Raw genomic sequence first — 21,756 nt, 5'->3', positions numbered from 1 at the left:
GCAGCACTGAGTCCCTCCGGCCTGTCCCGGGCTCTCACCTGCACCTGGGTGACTGACATGTCAGCTGCTGGGTCCTGGGAGGTCAATACCTCATAGCCATGTGTGGCACCTCCCTGTCACCCCACAGCTCTCCTGGTGCTGGTGGCCTGTGAATGTGACACCAAGTTTGAACCTGCCACCATCCCCAGCACCAGGGGGAGGACGGGGCAGACCCTGCCCTGCTCAGAGCCCCGGTAGGTTTGGGATGGCAGCGAGGGGAGAGCAGGGAAGGTGTCTCCCTCTCTCCCACGAGTTATCCCAGCCCACTCCGTGCAGGTGGGGGCTGCGCTGGCAGCATCTCCCCTCCCCGCCGGGCCAAGGGCTCCGCATTCGGCCCGGGGGAGCGGTGCCAGTGAAACCCGACACGGCGAGGCTGTGCCAGGCATCAGGAGCCGAGGGGGCGGCTTGTCTTGGCCACCGCGATGGGAGTGAGCGAGACACAGCCCGGCCGCTGCCGGAGGCAGCTCACCACAGCCCTCAGACCCACAGCCCTCAGACCCCACAGCCCTCAGACCCCACAGCCCTCAGACCCCACAGCCCTCAGACCCCACAGCCCTGCGCCGCCGCTGCGAGAGCCGGAGCAGCCTCCAGCCGCTGCCCGCTGGAGCTGAGGTGAAGCAGGAGAGGTAGGAGGGCTGGCTAGGTGGATTTAGGATGGCTCAGCCCTAACGCTGGCTCAGGACAGGCAGCAGGAGCCTGGCACGGTGTGTCCGGGCCCCTTTGCACTGCCCGGACCCTGCTGGGCTCCGCCGCCCGTGCCCTGCCCTGCCCCACTGCCCGCGCCCCCCGTGGGCAGCCCAGCGCCGCCGGCCCCGGCTGAAGTTCAGCCCAGCGTGGTTACACATTGCTCGGCCCGGCGGCGTTTAACAGAGCGCGGAGGAAGGGGCTCGCTCCACTCCCCCGGCAGGGCACCATGAAGCCGGAGAGCTTCCCCGAGGAGAATGGCTTCGGGGAGGGAAGGACCGCTAGCCAGGGCGACCTCACACCCGAGAGCTGCCAGAAGAAACGCCGCTGGATTCCGGAAAACTTCTGGGAGGACGCGAGGCAGCTGCTGGTGCTGGCGGGGCCGCTGGTAAGAGATTCCCCCCAGCACAACCACCCCTGCTCCCCTCCATCCCTAACCTTCAGCTCTCCTCCGTGCTTAGATCCTGATCCAGCTGCTGATCTTCCTGATCCACCTTGTCAGCTCCATATTCTGTGGCCACCTGGGCAAGGTTGAGCTGGCTTCTGTCACGCTGGCCATCGCTGTAAGCATTCCCGGGGCCGGGCACCAGCTCCCTCCTTGCTGACACGGGGTTGAGATATGGCAGGGGAAAAGGACAGAGGAGGTTTCACACTCCCTCTTTTCCTTTCAGCCCCTCTCCCTACCTGAAAGTCTTAAATGCTCACCTTCACTCCTTGCTTTTTTAACTCCCAGGTTATAAATGTCACTGCCATCTCTGTAGGTTACGGTTTGACTTCAGCGTGTGACACCTTGATATCACAGGTGGGTAGGACGTGCTGGCTTGTCCTGGGGACATGGGGGGTTTCCAGCATCAGCTGATGGTGCCCAGGCACCACACAGAGCTCTGGCTGCTCCTGCAAGCTGGGGAAGCTTCTCACCAGGTAACAATCCCATAACGAGGAGATCCATGCTCCAAATCCTTCCCAGGAGCTTTTCAGGGTGGTCAGGGCTGCTCCACACTCTTCAGGGCCCCTTTTCCCCCAGCACCAGCTGATTTCACTGCTGCCCTCTCACCCTGCAGACCTATGGCAGCAAGAACCTGCTGCGTGTGGGGGTGATCCTGCAGCGTGCCACCATCATCATCCTCCTCTGCTGCTTCCCCTGCTGCGCCATCCTCATCAACGTCGAGCAGCTGATGCTGCTCATGCAGCAGGATCCTGATGTCTCCAGGTTGGGTGGTCCCCTCATCCCTCTCTGGTGTGGAGGGGCTGAGAGGAGGGTGGCCATGGCCGTGCCCCTCCCTGACCCCCTCTCTGTGCCCCCAGGCTGACCCAGCACTACGTGAATGCATTTCTCCCTGCCCTCCCGGTGAGTGCCCGTGGGCACCCTGGGTGCCACCTGCACATGGGGACAGGCTGTCCCCATCCTACAGCTCAGCACTGCCTCATCTCATCCAAAATTTCCTTTGCAGGCGGTTTTTGTGTATAACCTGGAGGCAAGATACCTGCAGAACCAGGTGGGTCCCAAAGTTCTCACACCCCCCCTGGCTCAGGGCTCCCTTCCACAGTGCATCCAGGGTTTCCATGCTCACTGTTCCCAGTGACAAGGAGCCTAGGTGCCCCAAAACAGCTCTGACCCTGTAGATCACCCATTCCACAGCCAGCTGTATCCATCCACCTCCCTTCATACTTCCCCACATCAGAGATTTACCTCCATCACACTCATTTTCCAAGCCGGTGACATCACTGGAAGTTTGGGGATTTTTTCTGGGAGAGGCACTGAGAGTGGGGCTGGGGGGACCTTCACACCTCCTCCCAAAACCTTTGGAAAGACCCCCCCCCCCCATCTCCTCCTCTTTGCAGATGATCATGTGGCCCTTGGTGCTGAGTGGGGTCATCGGCAACCTCATCAACGCGGCTGCAAACTACGTCCTCCTCTTCGTGTTCCACCTGGGCGTCATGTGAGTGGCACCTGTGTCCCCTGGGGGGCAAAACAGGGCACCTGGCAATGGCCAGGGAACACTGAGCTCCCAGGGGTGCGGCAGGATGTCTCTTTCCACCCTGAGGGAGGCATAAGCAGGATGCCAATGACCTTTCTCACTTCCTCTGCAGGGGCTCTGCCTGGGCCAACACCATCGCTCAGTATTCACAAACCATTTTCTTGTTCCTGTACATCATAGGCAGGAAGCTCCACGTGAACACCTGGGGAGGTAAGGACATCTTACCCTGCTCCCTCTGCTTCCTGCTAACTCAGAAGTGTCCATAAAACTTCTATCAGGTGCTCTTGATAGAAGAGATATTCTGCTTATCCTGATGGTGAAATATTAACCCCAGCCTGTGGTGCCCCGGGTACCACAGTGCTGCTTCAGTGGCACTTTTCACGCACCAGCACAGGCAGAGCTGTGTCATCAGCACTAAACATTAATTCTGCAGAAATGAAACTTTCTGCTGAGGCTTTGGAAGGTTCAGCCCCAAAGCCAGATGAGCACAGATGTAAGCAGGAGGTTGTCCTCAGACACAGCTCCAGGAGGGATGGGCTGAGGGTTGTGCTGCTCTGTGGCTCATGGGGCAGCAGCAGAGAGGCTGTAGGTGGACACTGAGCTGCTGGAGATCCTGTGGAGTGCTGGCTCTGAGAACAGGAATGGCACCTCCAGCTGCCCTGGGTGCTGTGCAGGATGTAAACGTTGCCAGCCTGTCATCCATCAGGTGTCGTTTCTCCTCTCAACAGGCTGGTCCAGTGAGTGCCTGCTGGAGTGGGACAGCTTCACCTCCCTGGCCATCCCCAGCATGCTCATGATGTGCATCGAGTGGTGGACCTACGAGATAGGGAGCTTCTTGATAGGTCAGTGGAGAGGGGAGCTGACAGGACAGGGCCAGGCTTGACCCAGAGCAGCACCCACAGCCAGCACTGACCCGCCCTGTCCCACAGGCCTGCTGAGCGTTGTCGAGCTCTCCGTCCAGTCCATCATCTATGAGGTGTCTGTTGTGGCTTTCATGGTAAGGGCTGGGTTATCACTGCACACCAGGGCTCCATGGGGGCTGTCCCCAGTCAGGCACGCAGCAAAAATCTGCTCCAGCAAACCATCTTCCCCTCTGCACTCGAATCTATCCCTGCTCCTGCCTCTCCCTCCTTACAGAGATGCTTTGAATCAAATCCTGAACTCCATCCTGCTCTCTGCTGGGTGGGTATCCCCCTGTCACCGTGACAGCCCCATTGTCAGACACATGTGAGCCCTGTGCTTGCAGATCCCCCTGGGGCTGGGCACAGCTGCCAGTGTGCAGGTGGGCAACGCGCTGGGCGCCGGCAACATCGAGATGGCCAAGAGATCCTCCAACACCAGCCTGATCTGCACAGGTCAGTCCATGACAGCCTGGAAAGCCTCTTCCTGGCCTCTTTCCCACGGAACAGGGAGTGTTTGCAGTCCTCTGCCTGCCTCTTCTCCCCCTGCTCTCCAGCCAGGCTGGGCTCAGCTCTGTGCTCTGTTTTCAGGGGTGTTCTCTGTAATTGTGGGGTCCATTTTAGCTGCCGCAAGGAACGTGCTGGGATATGTCTTCACCAAGGACAAGTGAGTGCCCCCAGCTCCTGGCCTCGGTGTGTGGAGGTCAGTACCCAAAAGTGATCCTTGGCTTTCCTCCATCCCCAGGGAAATCATTGACTTGGTGGCGTGGATCATGCCTATCTACATTGTCTTCCACTTGTTTGAAGCCATGACTGTAAGTCCCAGGGAATGCTGCTATTTTCCATGGTGCTCAGCAGCAGTGTCATGGATCAGGCAGTTGAGGGTCCCTCAGGCTGCAGCTGAGCACCAGTGCCCACACCAGGACCCTGCAGAACTCCTGGGATCATCCCTTAGAAAACATTGAGGGCATAAAAGGATGGTGACCCACAGGACAGGGCAGGGACACAGAAACAATGGGCAGAGGCAAGGAGCTGGGTCATCTCCTGAGCTGGGCCAAGGTGATGCTCCCTGCCCCAGCCCCTCTCCCTCTCCTGGCAGGGTGCCTGCAGTGGGGTGCTCAGAGGCATCGGGAAGCAGAAATTTGGTGCCATCATCAACGCCGTGACTTACTACGGTGTGGGCATGCCCCTGGCAGCTGTGCTGCTCTTCGTGGCCAAGATCGGCGTCATGGGTACTGACCCCTGGGCACTGCACCCCCTGACCCCCCACGGGCAGCTGCAGCTCCACTGGGGGCTCACCAGCTCACCACAACCCTCGTGCCTGGCTCTGTCCCTCTGCTGACCTGCCCCTGCACACTGTTGTGGACTGGGATGGCTCCTGCAGCTGCTGGGAGCTTTTACTGGGAAAAAGTAACCCCAAAGCAGGCACCCATGAGCACCCTGTGTCCCCACTGACTTGGGTGACATTCCCTTTCTGGACCTGCTGTCCTGGGATGCTGGGTTGGCTCTGGCTGATGCTGTGTGCCCTCTGCAGCCTTTTGGATCTCGATGCTCGTCTGTGTCTTCATGCTCTCCACCACCTTCCTCACCTACATCTCCCGTGTGGACTGGGAGAAGGCAGCCAAGAAGGTAATCCAGGTGCTGACAGCACATCTCTGCACTGGGAAGGTCCTCGGTGCCCCGCTGGGATTAGACAGGCTCAATCTAATGTCCAGTGCTCCAGAGCAAAACCCAGCACTCCCATGACATCCCTGAATTCAGCTTCCCTTTTCACAAGCACTCAGTGGCCTCAGGGTTTCCCCCTGCACCTCTTTTGGGGACAGAAAGCTCAGAGCAGATGGGGTGACCTGGGCTACCTCAGCCCTGAGCATCACCTTGTGCTTCAAGAGCTCCAGGGAGGCCCCAAGAGAGGCAGCACAGCTTTGCCAGATGGGAATTCCCAACTAAACCCAACACATTCCCTCGCCAGGCTCAGCGCCGCGCAGGAGTGACCCCACCCCAGGAGCTGCCGAGCCTGGGCCCCGAAGGCTCCTACAAGGATCTGGATATGGCACCAGCCCCCCAGCCCCACACTTACCTCCCTGCCAGGGCCGTGCTGGGGTCTGTCGGTACGGCAGGAGCTGGGCACTGCGTGCAGGGGAGGGTTTGGTGCAGGAAGGGTCCCAAAGGGTTCAGGAACGAGCCCACAAAACGGGGGAGTGTCATGCTGGTGACATCCTCAGCTGCTGGGAGAGCAGCAATTACAAGCATGGGTTCGGGAGGGTGGCAGAGGTTGGCAGGGGGACAACCTTTGGGCAATCCTCACCTGGTCCCACCTCTGGGGGCAGGACCTGGTTGAGATCTCCACTGCTCCTAACGTGCCTTCAGCCCTATGACAAAACCCTCCTGAGAAACCCCTCAGTCCCCCCCAAACCCTGCTCTCCTTGCAGCAGGATTAGATGTGCAGAGCGACGTTGTGCTCACGAGCGTCACCAAGACAGAGGGACCCACGTACCAGCTGGAGCTGCGGGAGGCCACCTCCTCCCTGGCCACCCCCGTGGTCACCAAGCAGCTGATCCTCCGCCGTGGGCTGGCCGTGGCCGTGGCCATCGCCGCGCTGGCCCTTGGTGTCACCGTGAAGCTGATTGTCAGCACAGACTGACTTGCACCAAGGACTCTGGGGACTTGTTTTTGGGGTGAAAGCCTTTCCTGAGGGACAGGCATAGCAGGCATGGAGGAGCCAGAGAGAAGGTTGAGTGCATGCCTGTCTTGCAGGAGCCCAAGGCTCTCTGTCAGTGTTCAGCAGCATTTGTGCAGGTTTTGGTTAGGAACGGGCCCCGAGGCTGCTCTGGCACCCAAAATGCTGCTCTGAGCTGCCTGACACACACTGAGTGTGTGGGGGATCCCCCCCAGCCCACGCTGTCACCACTGGAGCTGAGCTCAGCCCAGGTCCCCCTGCTGCTCCATGACAAATGCCCAATAAAGAGTAAACCCAGCTGGAGTGGGACTGGCTCCTTGGGGTGGAGGCTGGGGACAGAGCAGGGAACATCCACACATGGGTCTTACCCTGCCCCAGGTGGCCTTTGCAGTAAAATAAAGGTTTTATTCAGCAAGGGTCAAGGGCAGCTCTCAGTTACAAGTCTGGAGGTAGAAGATTATCCATAAACTCATAAACCCCTGAAATTCAGTTACAGAGGAGGTGGCTGTGGCTGTTCAGCCACTCTGGCCAAGGATGCCCGAGACCTGGGACTCCAGTTGCAGCAGTGCCCCTGTCTTTGCCCCAACAGCCCCAAAACCAGCAGCACAACAGTCCCTGGCACTTCTCAACTCCTTGGAACAGCATGGCCACAGCTCAGGTGGCTTTTGCCACACCTTGGAAGGCCTTTGCACACCTTGGATGGCTAGAGGTGGTTTCCTGCAAGGAGCATCACCCATTCAGTCATGAGGCCCTTCACAGATGAGATGCTGCAGGTTCTTCGAGTCTCCTTTCCCTCTGCTCTGGGGACAACCAGCCTGGACTGTCCCCTGCAGTGAGACCCTCATTTCCCAGGCTTATCGCTGTGATGAGCAGCTTCCTCTGGGGATCAGGTGAGGTGTTACAGAGATAACAGGCTCAGTAACGACTGGCTTTGTTTAGATACCCTTGTGACAAACACTCCCACGTTCCCAGGAATTTTTAGAGGAGCTACTGTTTACGAAGCAGGGTGGATGCTTCCTTCCCTCTGCCACTCACTGCTCAGGCATGATCCAGGGACTAGGTCTGGATAGATTCCTGTTTCAACAGGAGCTGGAGCCTTTAACTTGGGGTGTCTCTGATTGGGTGCATTCTTTTGTCTTCTACCTCTTCAGTGCATTGGCTGCCTTGGAAGGAATGAAATTGCAGCAAAGAAAAGTTCAGCGGTAGGACTGCAGGGAGCGAGCAGTGGGTCCAAGGGCTGGCTGCCCATCACCCCTCTCAGTGGGGGCACAACACCTGGAAGGCACAGAAACAGGGATGAGTCCTCCAGGGAGATAGCAGAGCTCAAAGGAATGGGGTGATGTAGGGTTAGGAGGGGCTCAGAGGACAGAGCTGGGAGCACACACCCACAAGGACAGCAGAGACCCAAACTCACCTTTGCCACCAGGGCTTTCACAGCTGCCAGCAGGGCCGAGATGAACTGTCCCACCCTGCTCCTGTGACAGTGCTTCAGCAGGAAGAGCTTGGCCAACTGCATGATCTCCTCGCTGCCAGGTGGGTACCTCACTCTGTTCACAACATCCCACCTCAGGTCCTTGACCAGGCAGGCACGGTGGTGGGAGAAGGTCTGGAAGCTGTGCCTGCCGTGGTAGGCGCCCATCCCGCTGTGCCCTGAGGGACACAGCCAGGCAGCTCACACCAGGGACAGGGACACCTGCCTTTCTCAAACTCACTTTGACAGCCCCCAGACACGGGGAAAGCTTGGTCATGCTCCTTCTCAGGGCAGAGGAGCAAAGAGCAGCTTTTTTTAACTTAGCAGCAATCAGCAAGGACCTGCTCACCACCTTGAGCTGCTGCTTGTGTGAACCCACCCTTAAAAGGTTAATGACACTAATTATCTCCTCCCAGGGCCAGCCTTGATTTTCCTACAGAATTCTCACAGGGGTCAGGCACAGGAGGAGCTGTGCCTATGATTTCAAGGAGTGGGACATGAGGAGGACACTCAGCAACACCCAAGAGCTCAGCCCTGTGCCCACAGCCAGGTGAGCTCTGCCACAGGAGCCTGACAGCAGCTGTGGAAACTCATTCAACAAATTCATCCCACACCCCAGCACAGGAGAACCAGAGCTCACTTGTATGCCAGGGGGTTTCCTCTCTCACCGAGAGGCCTAACAACCAAAACCAACAAGAGGCCTAACAACCAAATGAGCCTTTTTATAAAGCAACCCACCCCAGAAAATAACACTAACGGGCAATGCAGCTGGGAGTTCCTGAATTGCCAAATGGGCAGACAGCTCCTGGGTGGGGCCAGAGGCTGCTGCCGATCAATGCAGGTGCGTGGGCTGGAGCAGGGACTCACCCACACCGCCGAAGGGCAGCTCTGGGAGCACAGAGTGCATGATGACATCGTTGGCTGTCATGCCACCGCTGGAGGTCTCTGCTATCACCCGTCTGATCAGCTGCCCACAATGGGAGAGGGCACAGAACAAATCAGGAGGGGACACAACACCATGTACCACAGCAGGGAGGGTTCAAGGTGGTGCTTCCATCCCCCTTTATGGGAGGCACAGGCTGTGCCTTGTTCCATGAGAGAAGCCAGTTTACACCGCTTAAGCACAGGATCTGCCCAGCTGGAACAGCCACAAAATGAAAGGGCTTCAGCCCAAGGTGCTCCTCAGCCCTCCCACCCAAACTGCCTGGGGCTGTTGTTCCAGGGCAAAGCCCTGACCTGGATTCCTGAGCTGGCACAACAGAGCCAGGAAATGGGGGCAGGAGACAGGGCAGGAAGCAGCACCCACCTGTGTAGGTAGACATGCACAAAGCTAGAGCCCTTCAGCAGGAGATTGGGAGCTCCAGCAGCTCTGGGGGCTCTCATGGCCCCCAAATGCTGCAATTTCTATAAATTTCCTTTATGGAAAAGGAACTGACACAGACCCTGCAGAATGCTGTGTCTGGGATCAGCCATGGTCAGGATCCAGCTGTGCAGAGACACTTCCAGGAGGGAGCACAGCCCAGACCCACCTGCTTGTTGTTGGAGAAGACATACAGGGCAAGAGGCTTCTCTCTAAGGTTGATGAACTCAATGGCTTCCTCCACGCTCTTCACAGTCACAATAGGCAGCACTGGCCCAAAGATTTCCTCCTCCATCACCTTTGACTCCGGGGAAACATCCGTGAGGATGGTTGGTGCTGAGGCAAATGGGAGAATGAGAGAACAGCATGAGCAGGACACAGACCTGGCCCATCACATCACCTTGGGCTGTTCAACATAACCCAAGTAAGGCACAGACAAACAGACCCCACAAAGAACCCACTACCACCTCCCCTCCACAGCAGCTGCCAGGAGCACCTATGAAGCGGCAGGCCTCATCAGTCTCTCCCCCAAGAGCAATTTTCTGCCCTTCCAGCAAGCCCAGGATCCTCTTGAAGTGACGCTGGTTGATGATCCTTTCATAGTCTGGAGATGACTTCACGTCCTCCCCATAGAATTCCTGACAAAAGGGAACAGCAGAAACAAGAGTGCTCAGCACACCTTCCAGCAGCCACAGCTCCAGGAAATCACACCTGGGACAATCCCCACAGCACAAGGGACTCCTCCCTCACCTTCAGAGTGGCCTTGATGTTCTCCACCACCTTGCTCTGGATGGATGGGTCACACAGGATGTAGTCTGGGGCGATGCACGTTTGCCCACAGTTCATGTACTTGCCCCACGTTATCCGCCTGTGGCAAGGGAGAAAGGGACATGCTTGCTCCATGCTCACTCTCTTCCCCACCCCTCAGCCCAGCTGCCAGCACCTGAGCTGGGCATGCTGGCCCAGAGATGTTCCCCTGCCCTGCTGCTGAGGGCCCATCAAGGCTGCAACAACCTGACCTGCAGGCGACAGCCAGGTCACAGTCCTTGTCGATGTAGCAGGGGCTCTTCCCCCCCAGCTCCAGGGTGACAGGGGTCAGGTGCTTGGCAGCTGCTGCCATCACAATTTTGCCCACTGCAGAGTTGCCAGTGTAGAGAATGTGATCAAATCTCTGGGTCAGCAGCTCGGTTGTCTCAGGAACTCCTCCAGTGACTACAGCATACAGATCCTGCCGAGCAGGGACATCAGGGTCACCCCAACCCAACTCATCACTGTGACACAGAGGAACAAGGGGACCAACATGGGGCCACACTCACCTTGTCCAGGTACTGTGGGAGGAGCTCAGCCACCAGCCGAGCTGTGTTCTCGCTGACCTCCGACGGCTTCACCACCACAGCGTTGCCTGCAGGGCACACACAGCATGGACACTGAGCCATCAATCCTCTGTCCCACACCCAGCCAGGACCCCCCCCCAAGGCTGTTCTGGATCCCCACCTGCTGCAATGGCCCCGATCAGGGGCTGCATGACCAGGGCAAAGGGGTAGTTCCAGGCCCCGATGACCAGCACCACACCCAGGGGCTCGTAGTTGATGAAGGCCTCGTCCCTCAGGGTCAGCAGGTCCTTTTTGACATGATGAGGGGCTGCCCAGGATGGCAGCTTCTCCATGGTGAGGGCCAGCTCCCCCAGCACCCCCAGGATCTCTTGGGTGAAGGCATTGGGCCCAGTCTGTAACAACAGGGAGTTTGGGGAAGGGATGGAAAAGGCACCCCCACCTCCCACAGTCACCGTGGCACCCTGGGGAGTCAGAGTCCTCCACTTGCACAGCGGGGGACATGACAAAAACCATTTGTCATTGCAGAGGCAGCCCTTGGCCTTCTTGCTTTATCCACTGTCCATGCACAGCAAAAGTGAGGGACCCCCTGACAACACAGACCTTGTTCAGATCAGCCTTGAGGGCTCTCATGATCTCCTTCTCCTTCTCCTGCACCATTCTCTGCAGGGCCTTCAGCTGCTGAATCCTGAACTCCAGCGGGCGGCTCCGGCCCGACCTGAAGGCGGCCCTGGCCCGGCCCACGGTCTGCTGCATCTTCTCCATGGCTGCTCAGCACTGAGGAGACACCGGCGACCCCCAGCTCACCACAGGGCCCTGGAGGGCTGCTCAGCCCTGGGAACACCTCCATGAGTGTCCCACCCTGAGCAAGGCTGGGAGATGTTGTCCTTCTCATGAGGCGTTCCCGCTCTCAAGCTGAGTGCTGAGGGCTCACAGCACCCAAGCCCTGTTCCAGGGCACCTCTCAGAGCAATCTGGGGTTTGCTGATTGATCCTCTTCTGAGGGTGCTTTCTCCAAGCCTCAAATCCACCAGCCACTCCACCCTCTGCTCACAGGGATGATCCCAAGGAGCCAAAGCACAGAGATGGCCATGGCCTGGGTGGGCAGCCAGCTGGGAACAGAGCTGTGTGCCCGGAGCCGGCCTGCGCCCATAACCCTGAGGCCCTCGCTCGTCTCCACAGAAACACTGCAGAGATTTCACCCTGCACCTCCCAGGAGCAGCATTTCACTCTTTAGTCAGGACCAGAGATCTGGTCCTGCTTCCCTGCCCAACCAACCAAGACACCAAAATCCCCTTACAATGATTATATCCCGCCCTCCCCAACCCACTGCCACAGCTGTGTGATACAGCCCAAAAAAAGCAAGTGACTCATTAAAAAAAGAAGGAAAAAAAGCAAGTTACCTTCAGAGAAGCTTCTCTCTCCACCAGCCTCCTGTGGTGACTGCAAGCAGGCACAAGCCCTTCCCCTGCCATGGCCAGGGGTGATCCCTCCTCCCACGGGAGAGCTGGCCCTGGCCCAGGGCTCTTGCTGGGCATCATGAGATGCCCTTTACCCAACTCTGTCCAGCCCTGGGTGGCTGCTCCCAGCCAGGGCAGTGACTCAGCCCTGGTGTGGGATGGCAGAGACCACGTGGCTTTGCCCACGCCTGGCCCACGTGCCACAGCTGCTGTCGGGACATAGGCTCGGGATCTAAAAAACCCCAACCAGGCAGGTGGCAGGCAATCCAGCATGGATCTGAGAGGGGGAAACATGCCAGCTCCTCTACTGGCTCATCCCACTCCTACCTGGCTCCAGGAGCTCTAGAGGATCCTTGCCAGGGTGCCAGGGATACCTCACAACACCTGTGTGCCATGCAGACAAGCCATGGCCAGAGCTGGGACCAGCAGAGCAGGATTCCTCAGGAGACTGCAAGGACTTACCACACTCAGTTTATTATTTAAATTCTCAGTGTTTATTTAGTGGCTTGCAAAATGTATCATCAAAAAGGCTTAGCACATGGATTTTCACCAGACATGAAGAAATCCCACTTATTGCACAGTAAATATAACTTTCTACTCTATGGTAATTGCATTTAGTAATATTTTTTCAGTTTGCTTTAACATTAAAAGTTCTAAGGCTCTTTCACCTTCAATACCTTCAGCATCCTTCCCCCAAGCTAGAACAAGCCCCACATAATCCCCCAGTGCAAGATTACAGAATCCTGAAAAGCTCAAACACGAAGGAGCACACACACTCTTCCAGTTATTGTTTTGCCTTGGAGGAACCTGATCAGGAACAGCTTTGTACTGTCTTTAGCTGGGATGAAGTTAATTTTTGTGTTAGACACTAAGTTTCTTCATAGAAGGACGGTGCTGTTTTGGGTTTGTGACATTGGGAGTTCTGGTGTTTGTTTTCCCAAGTCACCACCAGGTGTGATGATGCCCTGCTCTCCTGGGGACGGCTGAACACCTGCCTGATGAGGGGAATTAATGAACAAATTCCTTAATTTGCTTTGATCTGCCTGCAAGCCCAGTTTTCACTTCACCTTTTAAACTATTTTTATCTCAACATACAAGTTTTCTCACTTTCTTCCAATTCTCTTCCCCATCCCACAGGGAAAAAGCAAGTGGCTGTGTGGGGCTGGGCTGATCCACAAGGTATCTGTCATTCCCACTTCTCTGAACAGGCCTGAAAGTTCTTTTGCTCCAGCATGAGACACTCATCAGCACAACACAGGCAGCACAGGCATCACCTTTGGCATTTTCTAACTGCTAAATAACTGCTAAAGGCACATGATGAAACACAGAGCCCAGCAAGCAGCCCCTGAGCAGTTGTGGATAATCCTGGATTGCAGAGATGTGAGAATGTTTCACCTCAATTAAATGGCAAGGGGAACCTCACTGGGTTCACTCACAGCCACCACTCTTGGCCAAATGCATCGGGCAGCACAGCTGGTCCCAGGCTTGTCACCAGGAGGGTGGGTGTTCAGAACATCCCCAAAACTGCAGGGAAAACACTCTCAACCCAAGGACTGCTGAAATTTCAGCTCCTCTTGGTCAGTGAAGGAAGGTGAGTGGTTTGGTGCAGGACACTGTGTGTCTCTGGAAGCTCTGCATGGCACGGGGTGGAGGTAGGGACTGGAATTTCTTGCTCTGTAGTCCTCCTTCGGAGAGCTTGTCCCCACTGGTCCCTCTGTTCCAGCATGGCTTTTAAGTAAACAGGAATCTGAGCCTTCTTGTGGTTAGTGCCTCTCTAAGGCTACTCTGTGTGCTCGACAGCTCACTGAAATCACCCAGAACAAAAGAAAAGAATGACTTCCCAGCTTAAGGAAACAGACACAAAGCGAGCACCCAGAGTATGATGAGCACATGGCACCTTCTCCTCTCTTCATCAGTTAACCACCTGTGAAAGCAAAACACAACACCAACACCCTGTGAAGGATCTGCTGAGACAAAACCAATTCCCATTCTAGAACAGCCTGAAGCAAAGCCCCTTCAGGCAGGGGGTTCCCCAGCGTGCAGCTCTCCAGCCCCTCAGCATGCACTGCTTATCTCAGATGCCAGGGAAAACATCGTGCTCTGGCTCAGCCCCACATTCACTCATCTATAAAGCTTTTCCCAATCTCAGACTAGGTCTACACACAGGAGAAGAAAAAGGCTCCTACCTCACTGTGGCAGCCACAGCAGTGCTCTGAAACCTGCTCCTCCTTACCACCCACTGGGCCAGCCCAGCCTCTGCACAGCCAGCAGAACCAAGAGGGCTTTTCTCTTCAGCACAGACTGGTGGCTCTGAGAAACCCAAATGATTTCAAGATGCTGTGAGATTCCCCCCTTTCATTGCCCTACACAGGGCCTGCCTCCCTGGCTGCTGCCTCGAGGCCTGAGCCAGTTCTTGGCTCTTAAATCTCCTCCTGGGTTATGTGAGCAGGTTATTTCCCCTGGGATGCTGGGCTCCTGAGTGTCTCCTTGCAGCAGCAACTACACAGACTGAAGGGCAGAGTTCTGATCCACCCTGCCTCCTCCTGTGCCCTCAGGAGCTGCTCCCTTAAGCTCAGTAAACCCCACGGAGCAATCAGTGAAAGCACATGTAGTGTCTGGTTTGTCAGACATGGACAACCAGCACTGATAGGGCTTAGAGATTCAGATCTTGCTCCCCCACCTCAGGAGGCATCCTGAGCCTCCTGCAAGCCTCTGCCTCCTGCAGAGAGGAGAGGACATCCCACCCTTCCGCACTACCCAGCTGGAAACAAGGGAGGAAATGGGAATAATTGAGCTGAGGTCACACAGGGGCTGCAATGGGTGAGGGGGAGCAAGAGCTTGTCACAGACCCCAGCTTTGGGACACAGCTTCCCTCTCCAGGGTGCCACTGCACAGACTGCAGCTCGCTGGGCTGTGAGGCAGCTCAAACGCTGCTGAAGGGAGCCCTGGAATGGAAGCCACACCTAACCAGTCCAAAACTACCAACCTCTGCCTCTGGAGGGAGCATCCCACGGGTGTCACCTACCAGGGAAGAGCAACAAGGAGTACAGCAGCCTGGAGATCTCTCCGGGGATATTCCTATTCTACAGACAGCTTGCAAGAGTGAGAAGGTAAGAATTTAAGGTGGGACAGATATCATAAATCTCAAGAAGAAAAAGAGGCCAGGCTTTATAAAAGGGCTGCAGTTGCAAAGAACAGATCAGGTAAATTGTACATGCACTGCCACAGACAGCAAAGACCCAAAACTCACCTTGATCATCACTGCTGCCACAACCCCCAGCAGGGCCAGCACAAAGAGCCCAATCCGGGCCTTGTTAAACCTCTTCAGCAGGAAGAACTTGGCCCAGTCCACCTTCTTCTGGCTGCTGGGTGGGTACCGCACTTTGTTGGTGCTCTCCATCTTCAGGTCCTTGATCAGGCAGGCGCGGCGGTGCGAGAAGGTCTCGAAGCTGTGCTTGCCGTGGTAGGCGCCCATCCCGCTGTGCCCTGAGGGACACAGCCAGGAGGGCACTCCTCAGGCTCAGCCAGCCTGAACTCTGCCCACCTGAGGACAACTGAGCCTTCCCTTGCAGCACTTCTCATCTGTACTCCAACCCTCTTCTTCCTCACCTCATTTACACCAGTCACTCTGACTGCAGCTAATGGTTTTGATGCACCTTCCCCAGCAGGCTGCACTAAATGCTTCAGTCTTTCCAAAAATACAGGCAAAGGTTTTTCCCTCCTGGCCCCTGTCCTAATGCACTGCCAGAACTTTAATTATTATGAAGACCTGCTGCACAGAGACTCTTGAGCTACAGGAGGCACAGGGATATCCAGACACAAACCATGAGTTGTTGCTCCCTGGGAACAACACTGTGCATTAAGTCCCAACTCTTAAGAAGCTTCAGTAACTTACCAACACCACCAAAAGGCAAAGTTGAGAGGAAGTAATGCATAATGACATCATTTCCAGTCACACCACCACTGGAGGTTTCTGAGATGACTGTCTTGATTAACTAGAAAAAGAAAAAAAAACAAACCAGAAGATTAAAAAGGCTCAAAGAAGAGACCAGACCAAGTAACAGCATACTGAGAAGGGAGCTACATTTCAGCAAAGTTCATCTCCTCTGGCACAGCCCAGACCCACCTGCTTGTTGTTGGAGAAGACATACAGGGCAAGAGGCTTCTCCCGACCATTGATGAACTCAATGGCTTCCTCCACGCTCTTCACAGTCACAATGGGCAGCACTGGCCCAAAGATTTCCTCCTCCATCACCTTTGACTCCGGGGAAACATCCGTGAGGATGGTTGGTGCTGAGGCAAATGGGAGAATGAGAGAACAGCATGAGCAGGATACAGACCTGGCCCATCACATCACCTTGGGCTGTTCAACATAACCCAAGTAAGGCACAGACAAACAGACCCCACAAAGAACCCACTACCACCTCCCCTCCACAGCAGCTGCCAGGAGCACCTATGAAGCAGGAGGCCTCATCAGTCTCTCCTCCATGAGCAATTTTCTGCCCTTCCAGCAGGCTCTTGACCCTCTTGAAGTGACGCTGGTTGACGATCCTTTCATAGTCTGGAGATGACTTCACGTCCTCCCCATAGAATTCCTGAGAAAAGGGAACAGCAGAAACAAGAGTGCTCAGCACACCTTCCAGCAGCCACAGCTCCAGGAAATCACACCTGGGACAATCCCCACAGCACAAGGGACTCCTCCCTCACCTTCAGAGTGGCCTTGATGTTCTCCACCACCTTGCTCTGGATGGATGGGTCACACAGGATGTAGTCTGGGGCGATGCACGTTTGCCCACAGTTCATGTACTTGCCCCACGTTATCCGCCTGTGGCAAGGGAGAAAGGGACATGCTTGCTCCATGCTCACTCCCTTCCCCACCCCTCAGCCCAGCTGCCAGCACCTGAGCTGGGCATGCTGGCCCAGAGATGTCCCCCTGCCCTGCTGCTGAGGGTCCATCAAGGCTGCAACAACCTGACCTGCAGGCGACAGCCAGGTCACAGTCCTTGTCGATGTAGCAGGGGCTCTTCCCCCCCAGCTCCAGGGTGACAGGGGTCAGGTGCTTGGCAGCTGCTGCCATCACAATTTTGCCCACGGCAGTGTTGCCAGTGTAGAGAATGTGATCAAATCTCTGGGTCAGCAGCTCGGTTGTCTCAGGAACTCCTCCAGTGACCACAGGGTACAGCTCCTGCAGGGCAAACGAGCCTGAGAGTTACCTTGATTCAAAGCACTTACACCAAGGCAGCAGCCCTGCATATGGCAGAGGGCAGACTTATTGTGGCCTACTTCATGACAGGGATGAAATAGAGTGGTATCAGAGATATGCTCTGCTCCTTCCCCTGAAATGAAGATTTGTTTCCCATTTTGTGCCACATGAGCTAAAAGAAATAAAAGCTGAGGCCAGGGCTGAGTCTGGTTGTGGAGCTGCTGCCACACAGGAAGAATCAGGGCACATATGACTGCCAGGCTCTCCCAAGGGCTGCCTCCTTCCCCTGCTCCTGCCTCCCACCCTAGAGAAGGCGCTAACACCCTGGAGGAAACTCCACAGGGCCCTGTGCAGGGACAGCAACAGCCTATCTCTGTGACACAGTGCAAGGGATGACAGAACTGCCAGGCAAGAGGAGGAGGAACAACGCCTCTTCCTACTAGTGCAGTTCAGCAGGACATGAAAACCCAGGCCATGCTGCCATGGAACACACAGTGCCCAGTTCTCAGGAAGAGCCAGGCACCACCAGCATCCCACAGAACCTGTGCTGACTTAAGGGCATCCCCAGCACAGCTCCAAAAGAGCAGCTCCTGCAGAGAGAAGTACATACACACCCCTCCATATGGTCATGGGTGTCCAATAGGCTGTCACACTGCAGCAGTGTTATGTAAGCTCATACACAAACACAGGGAGAATCTGTCAATGTACCTTTGGACTCTAACAGTAACTCAACCCTTCCTGTGCCTCCTGCTTATCCTCCTTTAAAGGGAGCAGGCAATGGATTTGGCTCGAACCTGCAGGAGCCCTTTAGAGCAGGACAGATCCAGACAGTCATGTCAGGCATGGGGCCACACTCACCTTGTCCAGGTACTGTGGGAGGAGCTCAGCCACCAGCCGAGCCGTGTTCTCGCTGACCTCCGACGGCTTCACCACCACAGCGTTGCCTGCAGGGCACACACAGCATGGACACTGAGCCACCAATCCTCTGTCCCACACCCAGCCACCACCCCAGGGCCCTGCTGGATCCCCACCTGCTGCGATGGCCCCGATCAGGGGCTGCATGACCAGCACAAAGGGGTAGTTCCAGGCCCCGATGACCAGCACCACGCCTAGGGGCTCGTAGCCGATGTAGGCCTCGTCCCTCATGGTCAGCAGGTTCTTCTTCACGGGCTGAGGGGCTGCCCAGGATGGCAGCTTCTCCATGGTGAGGGCCAGCTCCCCCAGCACACCCAGAATTTCATGGCTGTAGGCGTTGTACCCACACTGAAACAACAGGGAGTTTGGGGAAGGGATGGCAAAAGCACCCCCGCCTCCCACAGCCACCATCTCAGCCCTGCTGCTTCCAAGTGTCTGTCACTGGCAGTGACAAAGGATCCTTGGCCAAAGATGGGTGTGTGAGGCAGAACCCAAAACCTGACTGCCTTTGCAGTTCTGCCTTAGACTAACTCCTCAGAAATGGTGGCAGCAGACCTTCGCAGGCCACAGTGGCACAAGGCCAAGGGGGACAAGAGCAAAAGTCATTCAGCACAGCAAAGGCAGCCCCTGGCCTTCCCACTTTCCCTTCAGGCCCGACCACTGTCCGTGCACAGCTGATGGGAGAAACTCCCCGACCCAGACCTTGTTCAGATCGGCCTTGAGGGCTGCCAGGATCTCCTTCTCCTTCTCCTGCACCATCCTCTGCAGGGCCTTCAGCTGCTGAATCCTGAACTCCAGCGGGCGGCTCCGGCCCGACCTGAAGGCGGCCCTGGCCCGGCCCACGATCTGCTGCATCTTCTCCATGGCTGCTCAGCACTGAGGAGACACCGGCGACCCCCAGCTCACCACAGGGCCGTGGAGGCCGCGCAGCCCGGCTTGTCCCCAGGAGCTCCGGACGCGCTCCCACTCTCCAGCCGCTCCCCCCGCCCCATCTCCAGGCAGCGAACCCGCCGCCGCTCGTCCCTAATCCCGCCGCATCTCCCTGAAGCCTTACGTAACTCCCGAGTTAGAAAAGTTTGAGAAGCGGCGCAGGGCGTTGGTGGCAGCGTGCGGATGTCACCGAGGAAGCCGGGGGCTGCTCCCGGCGGGGCGGAGCGCACCGCGGTACCGAGCGACACCCAGCGAGGACACGGCGGGATGGGGACCCCCCCCACCCCCCGAGGAACAGCGGGGACCCCCGAGCGACACCGGCGCTGAAGCGACAGCCGTGGCGGTGGCTGCGGCACGGTGGCTGCGAGCCGCTGGTTCTCCCCCCGGCCGGTGCCCTCCGCCCCGGGCAGGACCCTCCGCCCCCGCGGCCCCGCCGCCCACCGGGGTCGCCGCCGCCGCAGCCGCTTCCTCTTTCCGCTCACATGACGGAAGCGGAACGGGCGAGGCCGCGGGGCAGCCGCTCCCCCTCCCTGCCCGGTGGTCCCGGTGGGAGAGAGGAAGAGGAGGAGGAGGAGGAAGCGGAGCGGGGTGAAGGATGCGTCCCCGCGGTGCCGCCGCTACCTTGGCCGCCGCGCTCGGGGATGCTCCTGCCGCAGTCCTCCGTGGGCTCCGCGGGTGGAAGCGGCTCTGGCAGTGCCGGGCCGGTTGTGAAACGCTGCCGGGGCGTGGAGCTGCCCCGGGGGCGGAGGGCAGAGTCCCTGCGGAGCCTTATCGGGGCAGGGAGCAGCGGGTGGCCCTGCCCTGCCAGCGGCCTCCTGCCGCGGAGGGGCAGCGAAGCCGGGCAGGTGCTGCTTTGGGGGAGGCAGGAGGAGCCCGGCGGGACGGTGCAATTAACCTTGGTACAGTCGTGGCGTGGGAAGAGAGCCAGAAAAAACGCGGAGAAAGGAGCTCGGGCAAGGTTGGGCACATTCCGGTTAAAAATAGACGTGCCACAACTTGTTCTAGGAAAAGCACGGTGCTGCCTCTCGTGACTCGATTTACCCAGCGCCTTTACTGCTAAAACTCCTCGGTTTGCAGCTGTAACCCCTAAATCCATGTCTGGTGCATCTGGGTGCTCCTGCCCAGGTGATGTGGGCTCCCACCACAGAGCACCCCTTCTCCTGCAAAGTTTAATCCCATTTTCCCGTATCAACACGGCCCTCTGAAGGTGGGAGTGCCTTTTGGCTTCAGGTTGTGCAGAACCACAATTCCCCCCTAACACTAAGCGTGGCTTCTGTGTTCAGTTGGCTTCACTAACACGTCCTGGGCTGTGGTTGTGGCTCACCAGGAACATTTCACCAGCTGCAGCACAAATTTCAGCAGTAAACACCCTGCTGTGGGGAAGAATGACATGAGCAACTGCTAAAACTTGTGTGCAGGAGGTAACATGAGAAGGAAAAACAGGCTGGGCTTGACAGGGCCCTTCCAGGTGGTATAAGGAGAAAAGCTGGGTTTGCATTGAAAAAAAAATGGGTAGAAGTAGGAATGTTCCTTGCAGGACCGTTGTCTGATGGAAATGCTCCCCGTTATCCTGTCAGCATCCTTGCAGGCACAGAATGGAGCTCTGTGCAGGCCCAAGGGAATTTGGATAAGGATTAGTGGTACTGCAATCAGAGTAAAAGCCTGAGCTGTCAGCGTGGAGCATTACATTGTGCCTGGGGAAATGGTGCTGCACTGCACCCACCCAGGCTGGCAGCACGAGCAGGGAGGTGGATGGATTCTCCAGAGCTTGTAAAATTCTCACCTATCAGCCCAGAGGGTTTTCATGTCACAACAGTGCTGCTTGTACTTGGCAGCACACACTGGAAGCAGATATCCCAGCTCCCGTTATCCCAGCGTTCAGTGGGGATAAACCTTTGCAGAAATGAGGCAGCATCCTGGCAGAGAGTCCTTTTTGGTCCTTGTTGGGGACATATTTTGGCCAGCTGGGGACAGGGAATGAGGCTGAAGGGCTTTTTTAGCATTGCAGAGTCTCATCTGGGTGAGACACGAGGATTTCAGGGAAGTGTGGGATCTTGAGTGAGACAGAGGAATACCCCGTGCTCCCCACGCCTGGGAGCTGGCAGTGTTTTCTATTTTAATTCAGTCACTAAGAAACAATAAGGGGAGCTATTTATGGGAAAGCAATGGAACTCCAGAGGAACTGGGAGGTGAGCAGTGCTGGGGGGGCCTCTAATCTGTAGTTACTGCAGCAAGAGGTGTTTTATTGAGAAGCTGAGCTCAAGATTCCCCCCTACCCTCACTCCTTGTAGCCCTACTCCCCTCTTGGGTCAATTAACAGCAATCAGACAGGCTGCCCTGCCCTGGGGAGCAGCCCTTTGTGCTTCCAAAAGCACCCAGCAGAGCCTGGGGAAGGAGGACTTTGGTTTGGAAGATAAACTGTGCAGTATTTGGTTTCAAGAGTCCTCCAAACAATGCAGCTGATCAATAAATGTCCTTTTAGCTGACACACCACACTCACAGAACTTCAAGCTTTTAGCTACAATCCTTAGTCTCTGCTTACATGTCTGCCTAGTCTCAAATTCCAAATGTTTTCTGGAGGTCACATAACCAGCCAGATCCCAAACCCAAACAGCACTCGACCATAAAAGTGGTACAGAAGATGAACAACAGGGAGAGGTTTTTGAGGAACCTACAGGAATCAATGCAGCTCAGTTCATTTATGGCATCACTTGTTTTGAAAGCTGGGACTGATCTCACATTTGCCAGAAGGAGATACTGTGTCACACACAGCCCTGGTCTGTGGGCTGCATTGTGGACAGAGTTCAGG

The 21,756-nt window shown here is 56.6% G+C and overlaps 3 protein-coding genes across 8 annotated transcripts; 1 reads left to right on the top strand and 2 right to left on the bottom strand.

Annotated features, from left to right (window-relative positions):
- Positions 1–952: 952 nt before the first annotated feature.
- On the top strand, positions 953–6,539 carry LOC132337391 (multidrug and toxin extrusion protein 1-like). Its single transcript, XM_059865948.1, has 17 exons — positions 953–1,111; positions 1,185–1,286; positions 1,457–1,525; positions 1,785–1,933; positions 2,029–2,071; positions 2,175–2,219; positions 2,566–2,663; positions 2,815–2,912; positions 3,431–3,544; positions 3,632–3,699; positions 3,949–4,057; positions 4,193–4,268; positions 4,347–4,416; positions 4,701–4,833; positions 5,136–5,230; positions 5,571–5,709; positions 6,031–6,539. Exons 1-17 carry the CDS (start codon positions 953–955, stop codon positions 6,240–6,242), a joined length of 1,779 nt encoding a protein of 592 aa, XP_059721931.1. The 3' UTR covers positions 6,243–6,539.
- A 123-nt stretch (positions 6,540–6,662) lies between these two features.
- Positions 6,663–11,997, bottom strand: LOC132337458 (aldehyde dehydrogenase family 3 member A2-like). The gene is made up of 11 exons (XM_059866061.1): positions 11,843–11,997; positions 11,044–11,217; positions 10,604–10,835; positions 10,426–10,511; positions 10,129–10,337; positions 9,860–9,977; positions 9,606–9,747; positions 9,279–9,445; positions 8,617–8,716; positions 7,693–7,928; positions 6,663–7,553 (listed from the first exon to the last, which is right to left on the bottom strand). The coding sequence occupies exons 2-11, from the start codon at positions 11,203–11,205 to the stop codon at positions 7,536–7,538; spliced, it is 1,470 nt and encodes a 489-aa protein (XP_059722044.1). The 5' UTR covers positions 11,206–11,217; positions 11,843–11,997; the 3' UTR covers positions 6,663–7,535.
- A 373-nt stretch (positions 11,998–12,370) lies between these two features.
- On the bottom strand, positions 12,371–19,708 carry LOC132337306 (aldehyde dehydrogenase family 3 member A2-like). 6 transcript variants are annotated; one of them, XM_059865756.1, is made up of 12 exons: positions 19,569–19,708; positions 18,720–18,893; positions 18,134–18,365; positions 17,961–18,046; positions 16,876–17,084; positions 16,607–16,724; positions 16,353–16,494; positions 16,026–16,192; positions 15,795–15,894; positions 15,150–15,385; positions 14,086–14,209; positions 12,371–13,823 (listed from the first exon to the last, which is right to left on the bottom strand). In XM_059865756.1, exons 2-11 carry the CDS (start codon positions 18,879–18,881, stop codon positions 14,129–14,131), a joined length of 1,533 nt encoding a protein of 510 aa, XP_059721739.1. In that variant the 5' UTR covers positions 18,882–18,893; positions 19,569–19,708; the 3' UTR covers positions 12,371–13,823; positions 14,086–14,128. The 6 variants fall into 6 exon arrangements, with proteins under 6 accessions (XP_059721739.1, XP_059721737.1, XP_059721740.1 ...); XM_059865754.1 differs by lacking the exon at positions 19,569–19,708 and adding an exon at positions 19,389–19,519; XM_059865757.1 differs by lacking the exon at positions 19,569–19,708 and adding an exon at positions 19,389–19,519 and having other exon boundaries at positions 12,371–13,703.
- Between the last annotated feature and the right edge of the window lie 2,048 nt (positions 19,709–21,756).

The sequence above is a fragment of the Haemorhous mexicanus genome, chromosome 22, assembly GCF_027477595.1.
Source record: "Haemorhous mexicanus isolate bHaeMex1 chromosome 22, bHaeMex1.pri, whole genome shotgun sequence".
In the NCBI taxonomy this organism is placed as follows: Eukaryota; Metazoa; Chordata; class Aves; order Passeriformes; family Fringillidae; genus Haemorhous; species Haemorhous mexicanus.
The sequence above is the reverse complement of the archived record's forward strand: the minus strand, read 5'-3'. Positions and strand labels throughout refer to the sequence as shown.